The 24379-nt window shown below is 40.6% G+C and overlaps 1 protein-coding gene across 5 annotated transcripts in view; it reads left to right on the top strand.

Moving 5' to 3' along the window:
* The window catches only part of LOC136411390 (protein bric-a-brac 1-like), a 122930-nt gene that overhangs the window by 15849 nt on the left and 82702 nt on the right, over positions 1–24379 (top strand). For all 5 annotated transcript variants that reach the window (XM_066393935.1, XM_066393938.1, XM_066393937.1 and 2 more), the window contains exon 3: positions 6757–7554. In XM_066393935.1, the coding sequence (XP_066250032.1) occupies positions 6757–7554 (798 nt within the window). The remainder of the gene's footprint in view (positions 1–6756; positions 7555–24379) is intronic.

Below are 24379 nucleotides of genomic sequence, written 5' to 3'. Positions count from 1 at the left end.
TCTTGTTTATTAGCATATACATAAATGTTATTACGACTGAATAACCATCGAGCTGGGTTAACATCAGCCATGTTTTGTTTTGGCCTGGAGTGCCTGAGCAAGAAGCTTAATATAAAATTAGCGTCTCTGCTCTATAGCAAGAAGCAAAGTACTTTAAACGGAAATGTTAATATTGAACAATACGTTCAAGGCACCATTTCTCGGGCCATTCTGAAACAATTGAATTATTTACCAAACGGATTGGCATAGAAGAGCGAACTCTATTCAAATTGCACCTTAAATATTGCATAAATGAAGCGAAATAATTCATAAGTTTGTAGTCTGCCACGTTTAGGGTTATTTACAATGCACAAGGAAATATTTATGATCCCGTCGTTCTTTACGAAGGATTGCTTGTGTTGTCTTGTTCTAAACTTTGATTCTTCCATTAACTATTCAACGCCCCGGGTGTAAAGTAGATCCCTGCCATGAATCTTTGATGTCTCTGTCCTGGATATATGCGTTTTGCAGCCCTGTCCAGAGTACGTAAGACTGAAACCCCGAAGGAAAACAAATTAGCGGAGTTGAAAGTTACAAATCTGCACCACTTAAAATCGGCCCCTGCTTTATGTCCGGTTTGCCTCAATGTATTTTTCCATTAGCGAAGTTTTTCGTGCCATTGCCAATAAGCACAGGACCGCATTTGCCTCACAAATATCCATACTCGGTCGGCTTGGAGCTTAAGGCAACTCAGAGCCGCAGCGCCATCTATTGTGTCGACTCGCTAAGCGCATTCAGGTAATTCACAGGCGAGGCTCTTTGATGGGACGAGTTTGTTTTTTTGAAAACTTCAAAATACAATCCTGTATAGAACATTAGGCGTAAAGTGGCTGATGCAAAACTTTCGCTAAACTTGGGCCATAAAGAAGGCCCCGGCCAATCGATAAATTAAAATTTTGTTATTAACGATTATAATATATAACTGCGACTGGGAAAGCGTTTTTCTTTAATGAATTCGGCTTTCTCTTTTTGCCATGCAAGTCCGGCAGACTGAAATATCTCGGTTTTAATTTAATTAAGAAAAGTTATTTCGCTCGCTTTTTTCCTCCCATCAGCTTTTCCTTTTATAATTTTCCGACGATTGTTTGCGCTTCGGCTTCGGAAATGGTGGGGAACTCCGTCGGTGATTTTTCTTATTCTATTTGAATCACACGAGAAATCGATAGTTTGTTTAATCGAAGCACGTGTGTGGAGATCGTGAGGTGATAATGAAAAAGTAAACGTAGAAACCGACACGTCGACTCAAAAAATTCGTATAGCTGGTCCAAATCAGCTAAGTTACATTGCAATAAAATGTTGCATGAATTGAGTCCTTGCAAGTGTTGTTTTTCGTTCATATCGACTAATTTGGATGACTATGGATTACGCAGCTGAGCTCCTGGACAACTGGAAGTATGTTTCTAGACATCTTCGTGTTAGAGTTCTTCGCGAAAATTGGTGCCAAAGTGTCTCCGTATCTTAGAAACTAAAAAGGATCTATCATCAGGATAGTCCACTTTTTACCATTGCAAACTCGCAAAGGATGGACTGACACGTTCTATGCTCATAACAGGATCGAGTGTTGGTGCATTTTCGAAATCTTCGAATCTCTTTTTGAAGGAGTGGAACGATGTTTTCATTCTACTATTAATTTTCAGTGATTTCTTGACAAATTCGAGAATAATTATTAAACTTTCGAAACGTTACCGGTTAATTTTTGAGAAAATGTCTTGAAATTTTCAATTGAAAAGCATTGAGCAATTTCGCTAGTATTTTCGAAATATTCAGTTGTTGTAGAAATTCTTGAAAGGAAGTTATTAGTTTAAAAAATAAAAATGTGTGCATTTTTATAAATTTTCATTTCGGAAGTTTTTTGAAAATAACAAAATTAGGTATCAAAGTGGTCCAAGTCACAGGAGTTAAAAGGGATATTAGATCTCAGTTTGCGGAGACTGATTGATGAGCCGATTATCGAGACGATTAGTTTATACTAGTTACTCTAAAAAGCTTGAATGACTCAGTTTTTTTATTTGAAGAATGACGAAAAGTAGGTGTCTTTGGAACGCAAAATGAGAAAAGGCAACTGAAGAAATTGCTTGCAGGTGTTGAATTGGTACATTGAGAGTTTGAAGATGTGATGGATAGAAGTGGAGGTATGGAGGAGGGAGAGAACGAAAAATTAACCGATAACGGTGGCACACAACTACGGGACAGTTTTCGATATGAAAAACGACTAGGTGGAGGAAGAGGCGTGGCCCGAAATGAATCGGCCAGTTTTCGCTGATGGAAAAAAAATGCGAGGAAGAAAAAGCGCTCTCGCGAAATGTATACGCGACTGCTTTTTTTTTTCGAAAACGAATCAAAATAACATTTTTTGCATTCGACACAAAAGTCGTATATATCCCGCGCTTTCCATTGCGCGCCACGGCTATAAATCACCAAACAAACTTATTTGAAAAATAAAAATGAATTTTTAGTTCTCGATTTCCATTTAGAATGTCGGCCCGTACATATTGTAATTAAAAATGGGAAATGTTTTCTGTTTTTTATAACGGTATCGGCTCAAAACGGGGAACAAAGAGACGAAAAAACGAGCCCCAGCACACACACACACGTCCGCACAAAAAAGACGACGCAGAAACCGAACTGTACTGGACCATCGGCATTTTTCAATCGGGCTAACATTCATACATGTATATGTGCAAGTAAATTTACCAATATTGATTTTTAATAACATACATAGTTTTTTTGTTCCTTTTCAGAGCGGACGAGGGATATGGATGGATGTTGCACGCCGCGCTCCCTGATGCATTTTACTTTATAAACATTTCTCTGTGCAATGTCCATCTGCCTGTGAAAAAAAACCCTCGTTTGTACCGGACTTTAATTTAGAATCTCTGCAATGACCATCGCGAATATGAATTTGCATTTTTATCGAGTTTTGGCACAATAAACAAATCCCTCAACGGATGATGAAATTTACATTTTGCACCACTAAAAAGCAAGACTTTTTTTCTTGCTGCGATAAGTTCCACGTGCCCGTGGATTTGATTTTCCGATTATTTCACATACATCTTTTCTGCCGAGAAAGTACCTATTCGAGAATACACATATTTGATGCGAAATACCCAGAGCTGCTTGAGGCTAAGTGGCCAGAGCCTCTCCTTCCCCGTCTCTCCATTTTAAGATCTTATAAATCCACTCAATAATTCACGGCTCTAAACAATATCCAGTCCAAGGATCCTGCTTTAAGGGTTGAGGAAATTAATTATTAAGGGCCCCACTACTAGATTGGATTTAATATTTGATAGTTGCTATGAACGGACTAGAGTATATTTCATCTATTATGGATGGCTCACACACATGTTTTCATTTCCAGCAGAGCAGATTAGGTGTCGCCCAAACTGCAGTATAGTGAAAACAATAGTACCGACTGCGCCCAATATGCCAGGTTAATCCCGAAGTTAAACTTCTTGCATCCGCAGACATTTCTATAATGCAGATATATATATTAGATCCGGAACTTAATAGGGAGGGCAAATAAAGCATTAGCTCCGGATCCGTACACGTAAAGCTGCCAGCCGGCTGCGCCATCTACGACTAATCTTGAACTAATTGAATTTGCTAGATTGCTTTTGCGATGCATGTGGTGACATCACTTGAGGACCTGTTCAGTGAAAGGTGGTAACTTAATATCATGCCATTACACAAAAAGATTTTGTCAAATTTGCGCCTCAGAGGTGCCAATTTAAGAGTTTCCGACCTTTTTAGTTAGGCGAGTTAGGAGGGTCCTAAACTCGAGAAAGACGAATTGTAGCGAGCTTACCAGTTTGCTAAACTCGTTAAGAATGAGGTAAGACGTTTCTAAACTCGCGAGTTCTACGGAATTTTCTAAACTTTCCAAACTTTTTTGGGGCGAGTTAGGAGGTTTCTAAACTCGCGAGAGACGAGTTACATCGAGTTTAACAGTTTGCTAAATTGATACCAAATTAGGCGCGACGTTTCTAAATTCGCGAGAGATTCCAGTTTTACAGATTTTCTAAACTTTCCAAACTTTTTTGGGGCGAGTCACAAGGTTTCTAAACTCGCGAGAGACGAGTTACACTGAGTTTAATAGTTTGCTAAATTAGCACCAAAATAGGCGCGACGTTTCTAAATTCGGGAGAGACGAGTCGCACTGAATTTCACAATTTGCTAAACTTATACAAAATGAGGCACGATGTTTCTAAAATCCTGACAGTTACAAGTTTTACGGATCCGCAACTCGATGCGTTAGCTCCGAATTCGTATACCTGAAACTGCCAACCGGCTGTGCCATCTACGACAAATCTTTAATTAGCTGAATTGATATCGAACACTCCGTACATTTTTTGTTTGTTCTTGTCACTCTCTCCTCGCTGAGGGCTTAATTTGCAAAATGTTGCTTTTTAGGAAAAAGTGAATATGGACTGATTCAAACCTCACACATTTCCTAACAGTCAATTTTTACATCGACAACCATAATTCCCAACAGTTTAAGAGGAAAAAATCTGAACTTATAGCCGGTTCGTGCTTCAATGCGAAACAATTGGCAACGAATTAAACCATTATTATATTTTAAATCTTTTGTCGATAATGAGTTACGTTTCCGTTCAGGGCCACACCGACCCTCTTCTTCTTTCCACTTGTGCCGCATGGTGCCAAGTACCCTGCACCGTCCCTGCGCAATCCAATAAAGTACCTTTACGACCTTTGGCCAATATAAATCTATAACTATAACATGGCCGGTACTCACACGTGTGCATACATTCATAAACCAGAACCAATGGGGAAAATGTTGTTTGTACTATAATAAATTAAATGCGAGTTCTTGGCGATCGCCTTTTTTTGTCGATTCGGAGTTTACAGCTCTATAAACCATCGCACGTATTATTTTAATAAATTTTTAAATAAACTTTTCTGGTTTTCACGACTGTGGCCTGTTTGGTTTACGTATTAACACGTTTCCGCTCGGCTAGAGATGTGCTGAAGTGCGGCAAGCTCGTAGATGTGGCAAGGGGGGAGCGGTGTCGATTAAGGGGCTCATGAGTACTACATTGTTCCAGGTGGTACAGACAGTACAATACCAGTTTTATGAACCCTAAAAATAGTAAGAACGTGATAATAAAAACGTTTGTTTTTCTCATACTTAGGTTTTTGTTGGCTGAGGTTTAGATTCATTTTGTGGTGTTGCTTGGGGCTCTTTTGGGTTTGAAGAACAAGAAAATTCGTCTATTTTACTTATAAATATGTCGTTTTCCTGATGTCTAGATTCCTTAATTTTGCTTAAATGCTAGAAAATGAATTTTCCACTTATGCGTACCGGTAGTTTGGCTTTTTTCACAATTTTGGACGTGTGCACAGATTTTCCCTCCATAATCGAAGGGATTTTTGTAAGATATTTTTATTTTTAGAAGCTTTAGGTCAAAAATTTATAGAAATAAACAAAGTTCAACAGAAAAAAAAATTACGCCAAAGAGCCATAGACCTTTTGCCAGCTTGAACAGTGGCAACTTACGACAAATTTATAAAAACAAATTCTCAAGAAACACAAGAATCTTCTAATGTGGAAATATCATTCCCGTTCGAAAGTTTTTCCATGTTCTTTTAATTCGACTAATTTTGAGATCCCGGCAAGAATTCAATGTGTGTATTAAACCCAAATTTCAAAAGGTAGAAAGAGAGTTAGATTAAAATCTAACTATATAAAAGAAGAAATTTATATTTTATTTCTGTACTTGAGAGCAAACTGCGTCATTAATTTGATTACAATTCGAAAAAGGGATTTTTGTTAATTTGTGGAAAGTACGGATGTTTAGCCGTCAACAAAGTATACTTGCATATATTGAGTCTCATCCTCTCAGGAGAATTACCCCATTCGCTTCGCTCGTAATGCAAATTTCTCCATTGGGAATGATGGCCTTCATTATATGCTCGTTCAATAATATGCTATTCTGCATTCGATTGGCGACAAGACACGACATTGATTTTTTTCGATATTTTGAAAGCTCCGAGTCTTCTCTGGTACTTGTTGAAGAAATTAATTGTTAAAACTAAGAGGCTTATCAAGCACAGATTTAAAGAGGTTAACGTAATTAATTTTTATTATTTTAAAAGTGGTTTTTAGGAGATTAAACAAACATATCTATTACCACCTCTTTGGTTACTCGGAAATTGCTATGTGACCCGCGAGAAGAGCGGATGTGAGACGAGGCAGTGTGTCAACCAGGGAGACGAATCTCGTCTCCGCCACTGCCTTGGCGCTCTCGCCCCCGTCGTCGACGTCGGTCGACATCGCCGCCGCTTCCGTCCGAAATCTCGGCGGGAATCTCAGAAATCGTCGATGCCTTAATTCGGAGGGTGACTTCTTCGGCCACCTTCTGAGTCTTGTCACCTTTCATTTCTCGCTCAGGTGCATCTCTCGAACCCGATCGCGTAATTAGGGCTGCCGCGCGACGGCCACCACGCGGCCTCGTGGGTGGATGGGTGGGGAGAGGGCGGTCTGGCCGCCTGGAAGGGGCAGGGGCGTGCGCCAGGGCGGCCGGCCCTCCCGCGGTTCATCGCGGGTTACCCAGTCGGTCCGAGAACGCGTCAGTTGACGTTCGCGTTGAGCGCCCGAGCGCCCCCCGTTCAGCTCACGTGCTCTTATTTACACGCTTCACTTTGATGATGATCTCGTTCTAATTGCGCTAAGAGTGAGTTTTTTTGGACCAATTCTAGGTGAGCAGACTTACGTGCACCGACATGCAGCACGTCACCGGGTCGCCGCAGCAGTTCTGCCTGCGATGGAACAACTACCAAACGAACTTGACGAACGTGTTCGATCAGCTGTTGCAGAGCGAGTCCTTCGTGGACGTGACATTAGCGTGTGATGGACACTCGGTCAAGGCGCACAAGATGGTCCTGTCCGCGTGCAGCCCTTACTTCCAATCCCTGTTCTTCGAGAACCCTTGCCAGCACCCCATCGTGATCATGCGGGACATCAAGTGGCCGGAGCTCAAAGCCGCCGTAGAGTTCATGTACAAGGGGGAGATCAACGTCTCGCAGGAACAGATCGGGCCCCTGCTCAAGGTGGCCGAGACCCTGAAGATCCGCGGTCTGGCCGACGTTAATGGGGAACAGGACATTGCGGCCAGTACCGGGGAGGTAATAGCGAGACCGGCTTCGAAGCCCGTGCCCCCGTCCACCCCTACGGGTCCCGAATGGGGCCGAGATTCCCGGGGGTCGGATCAGACTCAACAGTCTCAGAACCCTCAAGAAGGGGATGGGCGAAAGAAGAGGCGCAGATCGGGGGAGAGGAGCGGCATCAGCAGTCCCGCTGAGAGCGCCAGCACCGAAATTGCGGAACCCCCGGCCTCGGTTGAGATGTCCCCGGCGCCCTCGGGCACCCCCGCTGCCGTAGAACCTTTGCCCTTGCCCTTAACACTAGCCCCGGCCCAGACACATCCTCAGGGTGCTGCTGGGGACGACATGGAGATAAAGCCCGGCATCGCCGAAATGATCCGCGAGGAGGAACGGGTAAGTCATAATAGTTTTATTCACGCCACTCTGGTCTTAACAACGTCGAGTTGACGTTGGCAATAAGGAATTCGACGATATTAAAAAATAAATTATTAATCGGACAATCGTTGCTTCTCGCCTTTGCCTTAAAATTCGATATCGCCCTCGTTTATTATTTATCACAACCGGCTTTCCATTTTCCATTTCACTCTCCATCTTTGTCCTGCAGAGGATTCTCATATTGTTCCACACAGCTTCCAGCTGACTTTACACACGCACGTATCGCTCAGATAAAAAAAAATCATCGTAATCTTAATCTTTCTTTATCAAAGATATGTACGAGTAAACATGAGTCTTAAGCTCGCTCCGCACCTGTGTGACATAATAATTTAAAAAATAACGTACAATTAGTTTGGTTCTGCGTGCGTATTACTGTAGCAATTATACTCTCGCAGTGGTTCTGAGTTGAGTTGTATGCTCTCATTACGACCGGCCCGAGTACCATTTAGCTCAGTTTTTTAATTGCAGACTTCCATTTTGCGGTTTATTTTATTGCCCGTGGACATCCAACCCACATACGTGACGGTAAATGTCGAGTAAGAGGCACTGTTTTACGAGATATTGACGATTATTGCTTGAGTATCCTCTGGGGATGGGAAATAATTGCCGAAAAATAACTACGTGCCTGTGGTTAAGGTTTTTCGACCATTTTTCGCCTGTTCTACGTGCCGGTAAATTTCGTCTTTTTGGCGATTTTTCATTCCACGTGCCCGTAGTTTCTCAATTTTTAACGATTGTCTCTATAGAACTTCAATGCAAATTATTTTTTTATTCTCTCCACACTTTGCGACCAATTCCCCGCTGTCGTCACATTTCATATTTTATTCATCAACTTTGCCAGTATCCCCTCAACACCAACCCTTATCGCCACCCCCTTCCTCTTTCCTTCTCAAACAACGGTGTCATTATGTTGTACGAAGTTTATAATAAAAATATTATATCGATTTTTTTCGTCCCCTCTGTGTAAGACTGATGGCCAGCTGTTTTACACCACCCTATATAACAAATAATAACCAGAAGTGAGATGGGTTTATTGTTCGGGAACACACTTGTCTGGTTAACCCCAGAAAAGGTTTAGGACGCTCTTGATGATTTGATGATTTTCATGCCACGCGCATACATTATACAAGTAAAGAGAAACCCTGTAAAAATAATAGAAAAGACGAAGTAAATAATCGAGAAGTACGGACAAAAATACAAAGAAACATTCAGTGACAGAAGATTAATTCAAGAAAGGGGAATGAAGAGAAGAAATTGAATTAAGACTTCTGAGAGAACCGATTGTGTTTTTAAAGAGAGGAAGAAAGGTCGAGAGTTGTCTCAAGGAGAACTATATCGTGAGAGGGGAAATTGAGAGGAAATTTCATTTCTGCCCAACGAAGATTTCATTAAAAAACGGTTTACAACAGGGATTCGATTTCAGTCGAAACCGAGGACGGAAAATCGATTTAAATCGATTGAAATGTAAATGTGTGTGTGTGTAAGAGAAAGAAGTAATAAATTCAATTAAAGAGAAAGGGGTGAAAAATTCATTGTGAAAAAGATATTTAAATGAAGAATGGAAAGTTCAGCGTGAGAGAAGTAGAGATATTCAATTGGATAAAGAGAAGCAGGAAAATCCTAGCATAAATGACAATTTTGTGCACAAAGCAAGGGCAAAAAATTGAGCACCTGACATAAATTGAAGCGTAAAATGAGAGAAATACGAATTCCAAATTCAAATAAGAAACGAAAAATTTTATTTCGAAGAGGAAGCAGAAACCGAATGTCCTTCAAGGAAGACAACAAACGAACCATCGATGACTGAATTAGAGGTTGAGTTCCCCGGTGTCGGTCACAACCATCCTCACTCACTCTCCCTTCATACGTCAATCGAGTCCGGCCCTGTTCCGGGCGGTATGGCGACCTCTTCGGAGAACGACAGATGGGACTATTCGCATTTAAAAAATTATAAATAAACCGGCCGAAAAAGATGCTGTGTTTCGCCGTTGTTCTATATCTGCAAGATTTTATTTTTCTTGTGACCGTGCGGACATTCTCGCTTTTAAGGTCCTTAAGGCTGGCCTCGGCCGGGGGCTCTTAAAGGCAAACGAACGAACGAAGACAGAAAACGCGAGGTTTATTATATTTATGGACAGTGTTGACGTTTCTCATTTGTCTGCGGCCCACACATCGCGCAAAGGTATATTTGAACGCATATTTTTTAATAAATAAAAATTCGAAGAATTCCGGGGAAAACGCAGTGCTAAGGACCCGATTTGTTTTAATACGGCCCGTGACGTTTCACATACGAGCATTTCTTCTCAATAATTATTAACAACAACGCTAAGATTAGGTGGCGTAGATACGTCCCACGAGCCTTTGACCATTCTACGTGTCCGTAGTTTTCATGATTTATCAGTTCACGTGCCCGTATTTACGGCTGCTTTTCACGGTTTGCCGTTCCACGTGTCCGTAGTTTTAGATATCGAAACACTTTTTTTAATGCGTTCCGTACACGTACATCAGCAGGAAGCTGGGCTAGACCCACATACGTGCATTTCTCAATTATTATTAATAACAACAAGACGGAGAGGACGATAGAATTCGCTAATCTAGATTTGCTCCGCGGGCCTGTAATTGAGGCAATAATTTCGCCCACACGTTGATTAATATAAATAAAATATAAATGGTACCATCCTGTGTTGCGTCATGGCTGCCTCAACCTCAAACTTAACTATTAGAGGAATTGCTGCTCCGTCTTGCGGCATCGATCATGGAAAAATGTGAAATCGTAAATTATGAAATAATAAAAAACATCCATATTGTGTTTCGTGACATCGTTTTATTAGACAACTTTGAATGTGTAGCAACTATGCAATTTCACGTCTAATTCCGGAGAATTAGAGGCAGCTATGTTTTTAATGTTTTATTCACTGTCCCTTCAAATTCTCATCATCATCATCACTCATTGAAATGCAGCTTATATGCACGTCTGAAGCCGGCCAAATCCCTAAATATAATGCCAGATTATTTTAATTCTTAATCGTAAATTGTCCAGTTTCACAATGCATGACTGAAAGTACTGGGAGTCGGCTTATAATGCATTTTATATAAATACTAAATAATAGTGTTGCAGGACTGGATTAGGGGGCCATGCACTTGTACGGCGTACACACGGAGTGCGGTTCTGTCTCGGTATTTACCCATAAGAAACGGGTTTTATCGCTGGTCCCACACAGCCGGAGCGGTTATTTATTTTGAGGAATATTATAAACATAATTATATATAAAGAAATGCGCTTTGTGGGCTGTAAAGTAATTTATACGGCCAGCGCAGAGTCCAGACGATAAATACACAGGGGAGACACGAAAATATTCAGCCGATCATGTGTCATTAATTTTGTTTATTGTTCTGCGAAATTTAAATGGGACAATGCCCTAGTACGCACCTGGAGCGATTGCACCTCTCCCCGATAATTAAAATCTTCGTCGTGATTTCTCTCGAAAGGCATTTTGATATTGATAATCTCACCTGGCACTTATATATAGATCTATTAATCAAACCCAAGATGTCTGCCTGGGGCAAACGCCGCAACTCGAGCGATTATATTTGTCTGTTTCTGACAAAATAATATCTATAACCGCGATTTATAGACAGGGCCGTAATCTGACTGAAACCCCGACAAGGAAAGAATGCGCGCCATTATATTATTATTTCGTCCGATGTATAAATCTGTCCGGGTTTATGTACGACGGGACGGTCATTATCCAATTTATAACCTTTTGGGATGTGGCGTAATTTTTCCCATCGTCCAGGGCTGTATCGGACCAAGTTTGCCTCTAGAAGTAGCTTTGAAGGTAGGTAAAGGAGGGCCTTCCTGTGCGTTTGAAATAGTGAAATAAATTATTATCAGGGTTTCCCAGGATTTCCCAATGTTTTAGGATTAAGATCCCTGAAATATTCAGGAGTGCCGCGAGTATTTTACGTATTTTATGATTCACCTAGTAAATCTCTAGAATTTCAGTAAATATCAAAATTTTTAGCTAATTCCCAAAGAGTTTCTGGGTTTAAAAGTATTTTCTTTGAACTCCTTAGACGGATACAAATTGGAGGATTTTCCACAAAATTATCAGAGCTTAGGGCTTCCTGGACTTCCTAAATTTCCAGGTATTTTAGAGTCAATTAATCTCGTTGTAAGGGTCGAAAGAGTCTGTTTACGCTCATCCAAGGAAACACTTGCTTTTCAAGACAAGAACGGTTTATTCAAAGTTTCAGTTCGTTTTTTGCTCTCCACACGTTTCCTCACCGTTTTCGTGATTGTTCATTTGTCACGTCATGATATTCATGATACTGAAGCAAAATGCTACGAAGATATTCTGTTAATGGCTGGTTCTTGTTACATTGCTCAAATTAAATCGAAAAACGAGGCAGTTTTGGAATAGAACCACGTTGCGAAGACTGGGAAGACATGTGCTCGTTAAGGAAAGGTATTTGTGAAGGCTCCATTGACGTTTCTCGATACTTCAACTGATCGCTTCCTCATATTCTAGCAATGTTTAATTTCTCTCTTCATCTCGCTTAGTCCCCTGAATTCCTCGTGGCTATTAGATCCAAGTTGAGGAACTGATTCGTCAGCAAACAGCCCGTGGGCTTTGAGGGCGCATTGCATGGGGAATTTCTACTGAGCATACATTTCCTGTTTGATTTTGACTTTAAGTTTTTGCTTATCACTACCACATCTAACCCTCCTTATTTGTCGTTTTGCTGCTGCATTCGCGCCAAATGGACACACCAGAACCACTCACCAGGTTTCTTGACCCCCGAAAATTATAGACTGGGCTTGTTAATTAACACAGTAATTAACTGTTCGGAGCCTGGGGTCATTACCTGTTGAGATCGAGCATGCAATGTACAGCTTGGAGATCAAAGGAAAAAATAGCTACATAACAGCGGCAAGGCCACAACGTACTCTAACTTAACATTCCGTACATAAAGGCGACATAATGTATAAATTGACGGTTGACGTGACATGTGACACATTGCCTTAATTGGGGATAGCTAGAAACTGATGATGCACACTATTGACACTTGATGGAGTTGAAAATTTCTCTTCAGCCTCAACTTTTCTCCTTGCTCGTCTTACGCCATCTTCGCCAATTTCGCTCTCCGAGTAATCCACTTTGGGCTGGGAAAAATAACACTTTGTTATGTCGCGAGTATCTGAATGCACTGAGAACATTTCTCAATACCAGTTCCCCAAGCTCGCGTAACACGCGAGCTCAATGCTTCAAGCTTTTTCTGTTAGGTCCCAAAACATGATTTATTGCCTCTTGGAAAACTGCAGTCATTGTCTAGTCCAAATGGCATTTTAAGATATTCATAACTCCCAGCGGCTCAAGCTTGATGAACATTTATTGAGATGTTCATCAAGTTTCGGTGACAGATATCTGTCTTTGACAGTTGTGGCATTTAAGGAGCGTTAATCAACGTACATTCTTCAGTGTTTTCTTCATTAACGGAGTTAGATTGGAATGAAGAGATTGCGATTCTCTAATGAGGCCGATCTTTTCCAGATCTTCAACAACAGCTCGCACTTTCAACGATCATCGTACGAGTACCCGTAGGCAATAGGGTGATTTCATAAGTTTATTTTGTCGTTTATTTCATCATTTATTTCACAAGTTACTGTATAACCACTACTGTTGTCAGATATCTGCGAACTTTTCGCCTGTCCTAATCGCTCGTAATTGGATCACGCCTTTCGTGGTTTTGAACATTTATGTATTAGATGGCCTGATTCATTGCAGTTAAAACATTTTGATTTGTGAGATGTGATTTCCTTTGAGTGTGGCCAGTGTCTTTGTTCAAATGTTCTTTTCGTTGGCACTTCGCGTCGATCAAGTCTCTCGGTGACCGATTTATTAAGGGATGTTCGACTGTAGTAACTGCCTGCAAACTAATGGATATTCTCGAGGTTTCTCATTAGTGGGGGACACGCGGGGATTCGACTTAAATTTAAAAATAAATGAAATTTTGGATAAATTGTGAATTCGTAATTTTTCTGGAAAATCGAGAATTCGTTATTTACGGGTAATTCGCTGTAGCTTGATGACAGCATTAGAAACTTGCCACGATTTCCGTTAATTTGTAAAATTTCCTCAGGAGCTTCCCGGATATTTGGAAATTCAGGAGTTCTACGAAGATTCTTCCGAGTAACTTCATTTCTGGAAATTAATAAATTTGTTCTTAATTTCTCAAAATTTAAGGATTCAAGCTATTTTGCCATCACAGGGTTTTTCGAACTGAGGGGCTTCTTACAACGTCCTTTATAAGATTCCTTAAAAGGCCGCTTCTTTTAGATTTCAGGGGTTGCTGAATGGTTCCCTTTTTGCATTTTCGGGTATATCTCTGGTCTCTAGCAATTCAGGTCCCGATTAACTTGAGCTATACAATTTGACTTTTTTGACACCGGACTTTTTTGTTTTTAATTGCTTCTCATTCCCGTTATAATTTCCCTTAGTTTTACGACCTATATTAACGAGTAAAACATTAACGTTACCATCGATTTCTCAATAATAAGTTTAAATTATATTTAATGACGACGCTTTAGTATATTTTTTATGGCGCCCATCATTCATTTACTTTTATAGTTCGATATTATGCCCGTAGAGGCCGGGCCAGGAATTTCAATCATTATTTCGCAGGTTTTTATGTTTATTATTTATTATGCCCGATGGTCGTTTCGAGGAATTTATAACGTTACAAAAAGGAAAATCGAACCGCTTTTCTACGAGGGCGCGTTTTCCATCATCGTCGCCCGGTGTGTAACGAGCGCTTAAATATAAATGAGGGTTAATTTGGCGCGTGAAAGTTAACCCCAAATATTGAGCTTTAAAACATTTGCCCTGAATTTCGTTCAATTATTGCCCGATTGTATAAATATTGTCGTGTGCATTTAAGAAGGAAAATGCTGCAATTTTGAATTTGTATAATTGAGCCCAATAGGAAAACGTTTTTCCTGATAATAAAGCCCAATTTTTACCAGAGAGAGACAGGAGTTTTCATCAAACAAAAGCCTTTCCGAATAAAATAAACATAAAAAAGTAAAACAAATTATGCGTCCAAGTTTTGTTTTTGAAAAAAAAAAGAACGCCGCTATATGTATGTGTGTGTGTGTATGTGTGTGCCGTTATTGAACGGTCCGGCCTCGTCCAATACCGTTCGCGATCGCTTTTTTATCGCTTTTTCTGTTTCTGCCTCATTTTTCCCCTCCTGATATATTCGGATAAAACCCCCCACACTATGAGAGTTATGATGACGACGACGCACTTTTTTCCCTCTCTTTTCTGATTCAAACTTAGTTACCTTCCGTAACCCAAACGTGGTTGAACGAGCCTTGATGAAAGGGAAACCCTTCGGAGCTGTCGCGTCACGTTTTCCCGACGCTTTCCCCCATTTCCCGAGATGTGTCCGACATCGTGTAGAAACGATGGCGTCTCGAATTCCCTTTTTAAATCGTTCGCCAGGGTCAGACTCTGATGAGGAGCGAGACCCAGGTCAGTTTTATTACTTCGACGCCTCTCAAATTAGGTCGGGTGAACTTAGATCCGGTATGCGAGGCGGCCAATTGACACTTGTAATGAAGGGGTGACACGGAGTACGGTCCTGGAGGGAAAAAAGTTTCTAAGGTCAAAGGAATGAATCGATAAGTTTAAGTGCATCAGCATCAGCGCGCGGTTTCCAAGAGCGGAGGAGCAAATTCGAGGCCCGTTTAAAGCACTTTTCCGACCTCTTTCGGATTTATTTTAAAGAGCGGTAAAGAAGTCGGGCCAATTCCGGCAATCGACCGTAAGGGGTGAACTACCACGGGGGTGCATTGTAACGGGGTGGATTTAAGCGATAGATCGGGGAAAAATTGAGGCTTGGCAAGGTCATGTTTGGGACTTTAAAAAATGTTGGGTACATAAAGTCTCTATCGAATAGGGAAAGTCTTTAAATTTTCGTTGTATTTTTCCGAAGGTACGATATGTTCACCATTTATCATTCCGTGTGACGTGCGACAATCGAAATATACCTTTAAGGGATGACATGATGATGATGATGATGATGATGATGATGATGAAGATGATGATGAGTCACGTGTAGCGCCAGTTTGAAGCTCTAATTGGTCTAAGACTGCCTACCGTTTCTAACTTTGGATACATGATTAAATATAAAATTTCTATCTTAATTTCGTACACACCTGAACATTTTGCCGAACAACGAGCAACATAACGAACCGATCGGCAAATGGCATCGCAAACAGTCCGAAAGCCTGAACGACAAGTTGAATGTTGTGTGGTGCATCTGCAAACGGGTTAGCGCGCATTGCCTTTGATGTTCGGGGAAAAACCTACAAGTGACGGGAGAACCGCAAACCTTTCCCGATCAGGGACGATGTGTGAACCAGTTTGTAAACGCGTTTGTGGCCCCATCCAAACTTGAGTTTCGTTTATCGTGTGGTTCGTTGTATTGTTCCGTACGAAGCTTCAGGTTTTAATTTAAATTGCAGGAGAATGGCTTTTTTTCTAACCTGAGCTAACCTTCCAGAAACGCCTGGTATAGGGTTTTTCATTTCTCTCTCCAAATGGAAATTTATTTCGTCTGGATGCGGTGTCGTCATGGCTGCACCGAATTTATGGTTCCCGTTAATATTGAATTATAAAATGTATTTTATTTATTTCGCCTGTGGATGTGATTCATACCGTATCGGTGCATTTGCGTTGCAGCTCTCGAATAATAAGCAAATACATAAATTCTCCTCGGAGGAATGTTTGAAGTGCAGGGGCGGCTTTGCAGCTGGGGCGTATTCAAATCTCGAAACCTTAAGAATTATTAGCAAGTCAAAGACCTTTCGTCTTTGTATGTTTTTATTTTGTCCTTATAAATGAAAGAAATTTATTACCGGGCTTTATCGGGAGGATGTATATTTCTACTTTTTGCCATTCCCATTAATACACGCGCTACAAAAATATCTTCGGTATTTTTATGTCTGAAAAAAAGGTGTTTTTGGGACGACGCTGTGGGGCAATTACTAAGTATTAAAACGTCAAGGAAAGACCCTTTCGGTCTGGTATGGCCCGCATGGAGCTGAATTATTTATATGTAGATTGACCAATTTATGCGTTTACAATAAAAACGGGCGTATAATTTATTTATTGCTCCGTATTTATTATTAATATATTAATTGGATATTTTCCTTTTGAGAGGTCGTAAATATGTGCCTTGTGTACATACATGTAAGCCAGACGGCAATTTATTACTTGGGAAACATTTAGAACAGTCACGTAGTATCGCTTCATCTCATTCTTATAACAGGGAATTAGTAATTACCATCGGCAATAATAAGAAAGCTCTTACTATTGACATAAAAATGCAGCAGTCCCATTGTTCAATGCGATGAATAACATATTATTCACAATTTTCGAGCATGTATCTTTATAATGGCAAATTTGAGATAAAGCAAGAATGGGACTAGAACAATGGTCCCAGAAATTACGCAAGCTACACCCCTGCGAGGAATTTTTAAAACTCGAATATTAACTTATTTATAAACCAATATGGTATAAGCGAGTCAGAAATATAATTTGTTAAGGTCGCTGACTCACCGCCGCCTCGGTATAAAAATAAGGGAACGACCTTTCATTATTTTTATATGTCTAAAGCCGCTGCTGTGCATAACAGATGTTATGCTTTTTGTAATTATATCGATCGGACCCCATGAACGGGGAGTTAACTACGTCGCTGTACACGACCCCATTTCAATTTTTGCAACGGGTGGCCTGCAGGATTGCCCGATCTAGCACCTACCGACTTCAAGCCGAAGCAAACAATGAGATGCAATACAAATGCTGCAATTTAAAATTTTGAGGTAGGGTGGTTACGCCACTGGAGTATAGTGAGCAGACGCCCAGGCCGTAATTATTTTTATTATTTTAATATCCCGGCGCAAGAAAATCGGGTTCACGGTCGTTATCATTAAATATAGTAACTTTTATGCCCCGACAGACCATTTGCTCTTGATTACAGTGTAATAATACACATTTACTATATGGAAGTCTCCTAAATGAGCATATTACAAGGCGGTTTTTGTCCGTTGTATGAGAAATTTATGCTTACGCCACTGCGTGCTAAAAAATATACTTTTACGACCCGGAATAAAAAAAATAATAGAATATTATATTAGTTAATGCTCCCCCTTGTCGCCTCCGGGAGGTATATTTATTCCGAAGTTATAACTTATTCATATCAAATTAGTTTTTCTCTGGTGCGTTCGAAAATAACTCATCCCTCCAAAATGGAATTTGTACCGTAAAGTGTTATTACGTGCGCCGAAGGAATTTAGATTTATTTGACGTGGAGGTACTTTCGTTTTACATTATGTCACGTTGGAGATGCGAGCCAGAAAGGTTTTTATCGACCACCACAATAAAACGTAATCATGCAAAGAGGCAATTAAACTTAGATTGTATATAGACTAAATACAGCATGTTTGTGCGCACATTACCTATATGGAACACGACATTTAATTTTGAGTCCGTATATAATAAAATTATTACGTAGGTATGTCCTTGCCCTCGTGACAAATTAATGTTATTAAGAGGAATCGATAGTTGTGTTTTGTTAGAAACAATTTTCACGGAAATTGTCAATTACTGTTATTAGCGCAGTTTTAAGATTATATACTTTTTTAATGTCGCACATCCTTTTGCACAATCTTACCTGTTAATCGCATACAAATTGTTAAAACGAGTTTTTGATGAATTCCTGAATAAGTAAACTTTTGCAGTCGAATGATAATGTAATAAGGATTCTTTAAAGTGCGTCATTTTGACGTCATTCGAAGACGGAACTGCTCGAATGACACTTTGAGAATGATCTTGGGTCCCGGTCCTTTACTCTGGGAAGCAGGAACGTTCTTCGAAGAATGCCGTCTTGAGGAGAATTTATGTCTTATCTTCGTTCTCTCGTATAACATATGAAGTTAGCAAACCGACGTTATTTTGATGTTAGTCCCGTAGAGCGTCCTACTCCCTAGAATAAAGAACCTGACCCTGAAACCCCAGGAACCCCTAATGTAAGAAATATGCATCAAATCTTCGAAATTTCTGGAGCGTTAAAGGGAATTTTCAGGAATTTTTCCAAATTCGCAAATATCGCAGAGAGTTTGTAGAGCCCCGAAGGTGTAGAAATAGATCCCCAATTACCGGGACACCCAAGATGAATTCCAAGCAATCCTCATCTCTCAAGTTTTCGGGCAGTTTAAAAACTCTTAGAACCGATTCTTCAACGTCCAGTTAAGGAGCGGCAGTTATCAGTTAACGACTAACTAGGAGTCGAATTGTCTTTAAAGCTAAACAACAGTAGAAGGAAGGACATCTATATGCAACGCCTCCGCAATAAACAGGGGCACCTTGGCCTCTTGAGTGTAAGTTACTTAACACGTAATTTAGCGGGACGTTGAAGAACCAGTCCTTAAAGGATCCATTTGAAAAGTGAGTTTTTTGAAGCATTGATAACGCAAAATCAATGATGTAACGTAAACTCGAAAACGTGGTTGTTACAGCTGTTGACGACCCTAAATCTAGATTAATCTTGATGTATCCACCGTTAAAATCTTTGACGAGCGTGCGTCAAATTTGGACGTCTTTGGAGCAGCGCAGGGCCCAAACAGAAAATGGAGCTTTTCAGGGGAAAAAGGGACCTTTGTAGTCACTTCCCCTCTTGCACCAGCTGAAGTACTCTCTTACTGGGTGCTCCTAATGAGCGTTGTCGCGCCGAGTCAAATTCAAAAACGTCGATATCTCGAAAACGAAAGGCGCGAATCGATATTCGAAAACAATCGCTTGATAATTGCAGCGTGACGTCACAAAAACAAAAGACGAAATTAATAATTCTATCGGCTAATTAACCCTTCTAGGACATATTATAAAACAAACGCCGTCCGACGTTAATTACACAGGCAACAAAACGGAGAGGAATTAAAAAGGAATTATTTATCCGTGGCCTAATTATAAATCGAAAAGTACAGAAAACTTTAATGTATTTTAGATTATATACATTATTTACCGGCCATGTACATATCTGGGCTGAATTAATACGACGTTTTATTGTTTTTGTTGTGTACGTTTTTATGATGGCGGAGCGGCAATTATTTATTACGCTGATAATGGTATGTATTATTTATGCCACGATTGTAATTTGTATTATTTCGACTTACGTGGAGTAAGGAGACATTACGGTGGATGAGCACCTACCTGGAAGGAAAAAAGAGTGTTTGGACAACCGGGAATATAGTCAAATGCACGCATTCATCCTGGGATTAGACACGGTGTCTGAAATCAGGTGGCCATTCGTAAGCCGTTTACGTTAAATTCGCCACAATTCTAAGGTATGGGCCCCATAATGTATGGGATAACAATCAGGACGTAATCTGCTTTGGGGCCGTAAGGCGCAGTTCTTGCGCAAAAACTAGATCCGTTCGCATGACAATAATAACAATAATAATAATAGTAATAACATAAATCCGCGATACTGTGCAAAGCACAAACACTGCCATTTTCGTAATAATATATTAGCCGAGCAGGAATAACAAAAACGCATCTATTCGCTTTTAACGATAACGGCCGCGATCCATAAAGGAAAAAGGACATAATAAAATGTAATGTCTTTTAATGTTAATAACAATAAAATTACATACTTACCTATCGGGCCAATAATGACGTCACATGTGCATGCGATTTCACTTTATCACTATTAATATTCTTATTTAACAATGGCCTCTTTGTGCGTGCCCTTCAACGAGGACCGAAGGGCGGCCTTAAACGTGTCATTTCCTACCGTGTTATTATCCAAACAAATTGCTTGAGTGACACAACATCGGAGAACGCTAATAAGTACAAATTAGACGTGTCGCAAACTATTGTGAAAAAATTTGTTTCCACGGCTATATAAATGTAATTGAATTTATACTAATTTGGCCAAATTGATGCAAATAACTTGGGCAAAGTCGCTGGTCTAATTGGACGTTGTTTTAGGCGTATTGAACTCTGTTTTGATCCATCGAGTCGGGAAAAAGGCACCACGTTTCGATTCTTTCAGGTCTCAGGGTATCAGGATTCATTTCCAGCTCTCCTACAATGTGCCGTATCTCACATTCTTTAGTGCAGCGAAGTAAGTTTTGTTGAGCATAAAATGGCGTCAAATGGACAATACAACCGATGGAAGGAAGGGCACTCCGCATCGGATGCGGTACATGTCATTTGAGCCCTCACATTAGAAATCCACACACAACATAATCGGTGATGGAGTAGAACTTTTCTATGCACTTTATCTAAAAGTTTCTTGAATTTTAGAAAATCTCGGAATTTACTACTAAGTTGATTCCCTGGAAAGTCACAAAACAAGACTTTCGCAAATGGTTCAAGGGTTCTCGGGATTATTCGTGAATCTATAGGATATCTGGAAATCTAAAACTTTGACGCAGATACCTTAGAATAACCGAATTTTTAATAGGTTTCTAGAATCCCTTCAAATTAGAGATTCACAAGACTGGCCTCGTGCTCAGACGGCCAGGTGGGAGTAGAAACCGAAACTTTCTACTTCCACTGCGAGACTCGCTACAAGATTCCCTTGGTCTCCTGCGTCAAGACCAAGACTAAAAATCGAGTGCCAAATACGTCGGTCTCAAATAGACATTTTCTTTCTGCAGGCAGTTTCCCTGGATCCTACAAATCTGAGCTAGAATAGTTTTTCCTTCTTGTTTAGATCTCGTGCAACGTGGTGATAGACCTCGATGATCAAATTTGGGGTGATGCACGAAACTAGTGTCGGTCTTGAACCAATCGAGATCGAAGTCGAAAATCAACTGCAAGGTTGCCACCACAGAAGCCCCAGCTTCGCGAAGCCCTATTTCAAACATTTTTTTCCGTTATTTAAAGCATCCCTTACGATCCATTTAGAATTTTGCGAGCATATAAAAGAAAATATAAGCCGAGATTTCCTATCGTTCTATTCGAATAGCTTGACAGCTCAACTTATATTCTTGAAGTTGGATTTGGCATTGAGAATTAAGCAAGCACATGGATGGTTTATTGGCTCCAGTGCCAACGTTATTACTGGCGCCAAAAAGTTCCACTGCTTTTGAAGGCGGTATACACATGCACGAATCATATACGCCAGATGACTAGCGCCAGTGTTTGTGCGAGACAATGACACTGACGCCAATATAATCCTTGCTTTACATTAAGCAAGATCTACACATGCTTAGTTTATTGGCGTCAGGGTAATTACTCACGCCAAAAAGTTCAATTGCTTTTTATTTATTGGTACGAATTATTGGCGCCAATTTAGTCGTGCATAAAAATGTACAGGTCTACACATGCAAAAACACTGGCGCTAGTGAACTGATGCCAATGATTCATTCATGTGTAAACCTTGTTTTATTTACATTTTTTTGTTACGATTGTGTCGTGTTTTGTCGTAGTGGTAATTTGTTAAACATATTGGTCTTTAAAAATGTGTGTCGTGGGGCAGACGAAAAGTTCTTACTTATAAGAAATCATTAAGATAGCTCCTCAAATGCGCTGCTTTCGGTTAAGAATAGGGAATTACCATTGCTTGGAGGATCCTTTATGTTCTATAGGGTAACGATGCGAAACGGTGTTTCTGAATTTCGTTTGGCTTGTGAAATGTCGAGAAAAAAATCAACATTTCGTACTTCACAAATGTGGCAAAAAAATTCAGGTCCGTATTTAAAACATTCAAGTTAGGGCTAGTGCCTCGGCAGCTGAACTAAACTGCAAAAATGAGATCATCGAAAAACTGATAAAAATTCAATGTTCGATTTATTTTTTTTATAGAGCCGGCAGCTCGTGTTTTTTTCAATGTTTCGTACACCTAATGAGATTCGGCATCAGCATTCACTAATCTTAATTTGCCGTTCGATTTAGCACCTTTCGGCTTATTTACTCGGCCATATAGTTGTTATTAAATTTCCTCTTGTTAATTGCGACATTACGAGGGATTGATTCATAGTAAGTGTAGAGAACGAGACAAAAAGAAGAGAAAAGTTGTTTGCTCTGCATGCAGGGAACGTCGGCCATTTTCACGCATTAAAATAACGGTAATCGCATTAAAAACAAACGAACGTGCAATCAACTAATTCAACTAACAATAAAAATAAATAGTCGCAAAAAAATGGCGGTGTTTGTGCGCGTCCGTCGAATCTCTCATCCCTGGGAATTTTAAGTTTTTTGTTTTTTATGCGCCCTGCAATGACCGACAGTTTGTCAATTGATTTCCGCGCAGATTGAGGGTTGTTGCGATCCCCGCGAGAGGCCTTAATTCTGAGGGATTTATTATCAAAATCATTTCTATATACACTTTTGGACTAATTGCAAAAAGGCCAAAATAAGCCCGTTCGTGCCGGCCCGGTCCTCGTAATTCGTTTCGACGAATGCATCACTTTAATATTGGATGGGGGCGATTTTTTTCCGGGCCGAGCGGTCCTTTTTTGCTTCTTTTTTCGCGCGTGGGGCTGCGCGATATTAATCGATGAAATATGAATGAAATATTTTATTTTTTCCCCGGCTGAAAATTGTCAGCGCACAAAACCGACGAAAAAAAATATAAAAAACCATCGTAAAAACCGAATTAATATAAATGGCCATTTTAAAAATTCAAAGCCGGATCTGGTTTTGTTGGACGATCAGGGAGATTTTTTTTTTGGCGACGGGGTTATACGCATAACAACCCTAAGTCAGCTCGGGCCGGCGTTGCCAAATCAGCCTAAAAGGCACCAACCACACATGGATTAAATGCAGATGTTGTGCCGGTGCAGAAGGAAACCACATAAAAAGCGTCTTTATTGTCGCTTGTCACGGCAACCGAAACGCGTATTTTGGGGCGCAATTAAGTCGAAGTTTGCGAGGAAGAGAGGAACCCTCTCCCCGTCCCTCCCCCCTCGCAGCAGTCACATCCGAGATTATCACAGTGCACCACCGAACGACCCTATTGATCATCCGGGGCGCGGAATAGTTTGCTACCCCCGTGAATTATGGCCGGCCGCTATCTATTTGTTTAGCTGATTAGCTGTAGCGACGTTATTAGATCAAGCCAATACCTGCTGCTAATCAATTAGTTATTTATGCGTGGTCGATATGGCCGGCAGAGGAAATTCCGATATCGACTGGTGATGTGTTAAAACTATTCCACCAAGCTTAAACTTCCCCTACTTGAAAAGGGATGAAACTACTTCCCAACACATGTAGTACTAATAATGGACTACTCAGAGAGAATGTTTTCATCAGTAACTAGTGCAACTCTCATATTTGCCATTAATTCCGCCACATTCCTATATGCAATACGTTTCTATAGGGGAATGTGTGTACTATACGCGTATGGGTCTGCTCCACATTCGCATCGGAGCGCCCTCCGACCCTTCGGCGATGGCTACAGATAACTGAGGGCGAGGGACCCCCAACCCACCCCGGGGGCGCACTTTTCCCCTGTCTTTGCCCGCGTTTGCGGAGGGGCCAACAGCACTTGATGTTGATGCGAGAATTTCATATCGTCGTGTCGAGTGTTGGCGCACTCGTGTATGTTCGGGCTCAATTTTCAGCCGTTGAGGCACGACGTGAAGAGTTCATCGAGGATAGAGCCACATAGAGCTGTAAAGGTGATGATATGAGGGTGCGAGCAAATCGGTGGAGATGTGCGGTTTTCGCTCTCATCAGCTGAATTGGGAGTGAGTATCAAAATG

Source organism: Euwallacea similis, chromosome 10 (genome assembly GCF_039881205.1).
Source record: "Euwallacea similis isolate ESF13 chromosome 10, ESF131.1, whole genome shotgun sequence".
Classification (NCBI taxonomy): domain Eukaryota; kingdom Metazoa; phylum Arthropoda; class Insecta; order Coleoptera; family Curculionidae; genus Euwallacea; species Euwallacea similis.
This window is presented reverse-complemented; position numbering and strand designations above follow the sequence as displayed.